Source organism: Verticillium alfalfae, genomic scaffold (assembly GCF_000150825.1).
Source record: "Verticillium alfalfae VaMs.102 supercont1.7 genomic scaffold, whole genome shotgun sequence".
Taxonomy (NCBI): Eukaryota; Fungi; Ascomycota; class Sordariomycetes; order Glomerellales; family Plectosphaerellaceae; genus Verticillium; species Verticillium alfalfae.
The window spans coordinates 392178-396671 of record NW_003315032.1 but is presented as its reverse complement, the minus strand read 5'-3'; the positions used below and the strand labels follow the sequence as shown (position 1 = coordinate 396671).

General features: G+C 61.5%; 2 protein-coding genes across 2 annotated transcripts; one reads left to right on the top strand and one right to left on the bottom strand.

Annotated features, from left to right (window-relative positions):
* Positions 1–46: 46 nt before the first annotated feature.
* VDBG_05954 (sterol esterase) lies at positions 47–2095 on the bottom strand (the record flags this gene model as incomplete). Its single annotated transcript, XM_003003466.1, has 1 exon — positions 47–2095. One exon carries the CDS (start codon positions 2093–2095, stop codon positions 47–49), a length of 2049 nt encoding a protein of 682 aa, XP_003003512.1.
* Positions 2096–3272: 1177 nt separating this feature from the next.
* On the top strand, positions 3273–4328 carry VDBG_05953 (peroxisomal biogenesis factor 6; the record flags this gene model as incomplete). Its single annotated transcript, XM_003003465.1, has 3 exons — positions 3273–3429; positions 3513–4029; positions 4106–4328. 3 exons carry the CDS (start codon positions 3273–3275, stop codon positions 4326–4328), a joined length of 897 nt encoding a protein of 298 aa, XP_003003511.1.
* Between the last annotated feature and the right edge of the window lie 166 nt (positions 4329–4494).

The following is a 4494-nucleotide window of genomic DNA, read 5'->3' as shown; positions in this document are numbered from 1 at the left end:
TCGTTACCGGCGACCCAGAGGGCAAAGGGAAGGCGCGCGCTCGTTGTTACCACGCCGTCGCGCCACGGGGCTTGTCGAGCTGTGCGCGAACAGCGTCCGCCGAGGCACCGCCGTTGGCACCGCCGGCGGCGTCGCCGGCACCGAGGCTGTGCGGACCTGTACCCTCGTGGTGGTCCTCGCGCTCCTCGGCCTGGACGGCCTCCTTGGTGGCGAGGATGCACTTGTGGTTGGCGAAGCAGTCGCGACCGAGCCACCAGCGCATAGACTCGGCGCTAACGTAGACGGGGGCGAACTGGAACATGCGGTTGCGCAGGTCGCGCTCCCAGCGTTCGTCGGACCAGTCGAAGAGAAACGAAAAGACCTTGTAGCCGAGCCAACCGTAGAGGCGCGGCGGCAGCAGGCGGTGCATGGTCATCATGAGGGGGATGAAGGCGCCGAGGCCAAAGACGATGCGGAAGAGAGCCGGCGAGATGACGCGCATAAACTTGAAGTAGGCCTTGCCGATGAGAGGGCCCGCGTACGCCGCCGGCGCGAGGGCGCAGAAGACGGTGAGGCGGTCACCGAGGTCGGGGCGCTGCTCCTTGGCCAGGGCCACGAGGGTCTGCGTCGTGCCCTGCGAGTGGGCGATGAGGCCGATCTTTTCGAACCCCGTCTCGCGCAGCACGCGTGACACGAGGGCCGGGAGGTCGAAGACGCCCATCTGGCGGATGTTCCAGCAGAAATGGCGCGGGTCCGAGTACGACAGGATCGTGTGCTTCGGATGGAAGCCACACCGGTTGTTGCCGAGCCAGACGTCATACCCGGACTTGCAGAGGTAAAAGGCGAGCGAGTCCTCGTCGTTGACGCAGTAGGCGCCGGCGCTCTGCAGGAGGCCGTGCATCAGGAGGACGGGAAATCTGGGTTTGCCGGTCGAGTCTTTGAGCTTCTTCCTAGATTCGGTGAAGACGTGGGGGCCCCGGGCCTGCCGCTCCTCGTCGCTGAGCTTGGTGTACTCCTTCGGGTCGTAGACGTGCCACAGGTCAATGATAAAGCCGTCTTCGGTCTGGACGTGAAACTCCTCAATGTCAAGGCCAACCCGTCGTGCGTAGTAGCCCGGGTCACAGACGATAGGGTCGCGGCCGCCCTCGGTGGGCACGTATTCATCAGCGACCTCCTCTTTGTCTGGACCAAGTCCCTTTTTGAGATTGTTCTGCTTCCATTTCATGTTGAGATCGTTTCGCGCCTTCTTTCTCTTCACTTCTTCGGCGTAGAAAGGTCTCGTCTCGTCAATGTTGCGAAGGGTAACCTTGTACCAGACTTGCTTGGCGACGAGGGGTATGCTCGTGAAGAGTGCGCCCAGGACAATGACCATGAGGAAGGCGAGGCTCAGCCAGAAGGAGGTGGAGCGAAAGATCAAGGTCTGGATGTCGCGCAACAGAGACGGCGGCCCGTAGAGGGGCAATGGCGGAAACAAGGGGTTCGTGTGGGAGGGAGGCATCTGGCGACGCAGAGAACCCGACTGGGATTTCTGCATGTCATGGCCCTTTTGGTCAGGAGCGACGGCAATCTGGTCGGTGGATTGCGAGTGACGGGCGGCGGCCCCATCCTTCGCGTCGCCTTCCTGCTTGATCTGCACAACGTGAGGGCCATCCTCGAGCTCTTCCCTCAGCAAGTTGAGCTTGTGGGCCTCTTCGAGGGGCACGCCGGGTATCCTGTGACCCCCTGATGTGACGACGACGGGGTCGTGCGGGGTGATGAAATGAGCCTCGACGGGGACGTCGGCGTCATTGTCGTCGTCGGCGGCATGGTGATGGGCAAGCTTCTCGGCCTGCTGCGAAAAGTTGAGGGCAGACTTGGCGAGCGAGGCGGCGGATCTGTGGGAGGAAGTGGTTGTGGTCGATGCGCCGCCGGTCGATGAGGAGGTGGGTGGAGGATGTGAGCGATCCGAAGGCGGTTCATTGGCTGGGGTCTCGACTTTTGTTGTTGTTGATGTTGGTCGTGGGGGCGGCTGGGTCATGGTGCGCGAGCCAGAGCGCGAGGAAGAGTCGCCCATCGTTGGGGAGAGGGTGTAGTGATGTTGGTGTGCATGGTTTTGCACCCTCAGCCTGGTTGACATCGGCAGGCTTCGTCACCGAGTACCCAGCCAGGCCTTGATGGATGAAAGCGTGGATGCGATGAGCGGCAGTGCGGCACCGAACAGGGGGCCAGAGTGACCACAGTCGAACCTTGGCTGAGGTACCCAGAAAGGCAATTGATGGCGCAGAGGTACCTGATGTAGGGCCAGAAGACAGGGCTAGAGGACAGGGCCAGAAGACAGGGGGCGTTTTGTGGAGGAGATGCAGATTCGATGCGGCGATCATCAGACGGCGGGCAGTCGGTTGACAAGACGCCTGACAAAAACACAGGTAGAGCTTCCCCGGGGGTTATGTATCCTGGGATACCAACAGCGAGAAGGAAGGCGATGCAGCATGATGTCGACGAAAGAGGTCAAGGGAGAGAAATGTCCGGTGGCGGCTGAACTGCATGTCCATGAGGGTGTTGGGTGTTGAGGCTCGCTCGCCTCTCGTTGCTCTTGCCAGGCTCACCCATCCACTAGTGCCAGGCTCAGTAGTTCCCTTAGTACGTGCAACCGGAGCATATGCAGTGCAAAACGTGCCCCCGAGACATGGGCGAGGCGCCACTGGGTACCTACCTAGGTAGGTAGGTAGGTAGTTAGCTAGCCTTGGGGCTCCTGCTATGTGTGTGTGGATAAGAGGAATCAAAGACGCAAGCACGCAGCACGCAGCACGCATCCGCCATGCCAGCCAGACCACACCCTGACACCTACGTCATGGCGCGAGCTAAGAGCGTGCTGTAGCGCTCTCTGGGGCCTGAAGTGTGCTGAAGCCATGCACTGGGGACGCCTGCGGGTGGGGACACACGATAACGTCGATAAGGATGGAGGCATGTGAATGCTGACTGTTCCTTCCTGACGCACATCGGTACTTGCAGCATCGACGCGGGCAGGAAGGGTCCACGCATTCGAGCAGCACTGCCCCACTTCCCCTCAGACAGCTCCCTCCATTGGCCACAACCTGCCGGCCCTTCCCCCCCAGAGCTAAGCCGAGGCCTGGTGGTGCGCTCGCGAGTGCCTGCCGCAACCGAGCCGCGATCGACTCAACTCCAGACCCTAGACCTCGTTCCACAGCAAGGCTCCGCGACAGCTTTCTCTCAGTACATACGCCATGCCATTGACTCCAATGCGCTGAGAATCCATCTGTTCTTTTTGTTTCTCTCCTTCGTATATACCCATCATGGCTTCTGCCATCCTCGCCAAACGCAGGCGTCGTCGCCGAAGGGCCGACAAGCCAGCTGCCGCCGCGACCCTCCTCCTCGACGGCAATGTCAAGGGCGATGTCGGCTTCCTGTCCGACGACCTCTTTGCTGATCTGTTTCCTCAGCTTTCCAACTGTGAGACAGCCTCCATCTCCCCCCTTCTTCTATGCTCCCCCATTGTCATCAACCCCCGACTGACCCGCCCGCCCCTCCGCCAGCATCCTCCGACGACATCCAACACGTGGCCATCGCGCCCTGGGCTCCCACTGCCTCTCCGACCAAAACATCATGGACCCTGGTGCCCGTCCTCAAGAACCCCGAGCTGGGTCCCTCTATCCTGCAGTTCTCCCCGAGGTCCCTGGCCCTGCAGTCCTTCCGCACGGCTCTGCAACACCTGGCCCCCTCCAAGCTCATGGGCAACGCCCGCGGTGGCATTGAGATTCTCGTCCTTGATGCCGTTGCCCTGCCCCTCGACACCGTCTTTGTCAATCTCGAGAAGGAATCCATCAAGCGTCTGGAACAAGGCGAGGGCCACTTCTTCAACAGCCACCCCGACCACGACACCAAAGGCAAGGCCAAGGCCAAGACGGCCACCTCTCCTGAGGATCATCTCACCGAGGCCCTGCGCGTCGCACTGGGCAACGTGGCTGTCATACACTCTGGCGACCAGTTTCTTCTGCCTCTGCCGCCTCATCCCGTCACCCACGTGCCGCCCAATGGCGGCGAGATCGTCATGTGCGAGCCCTATAACCAGGGCATCTTGACGCCCGACACCAAAATTGTGCTGATGCGCGGCAACGTGCGCGCCAAGTCTGGGCGCACGCCGGCCGCCATGGCCGCGAACCGTGGACTCAACGGCGTGCCCGAGGACGACGAGGACACCGCCAACGACCAGTTCTACTCGGCCGCCGAGGAGCGCTACAAGACGGATGCCCACGTCACAGAGATGGAGACGGTCACAGAAACAGAAGAGTCTGAGGCCTCGGGGCTCGAGCAGGATGACGAGAGTTCTGACGACTCCATGGACGAGATGATCTCTCTTCAAGCACCCATGCTGCACACAAAAAACGCTAGTGGCGTCTCCACGATGCAACCGGGCTCGCCCATGACCATTGGCAGGGGGGAGGCGGCCCAACGGCATTGCGACACCCCGGCTCAGTCTTTTTCGTCTTACACTGCGACGACAGCGCGACCGGACCC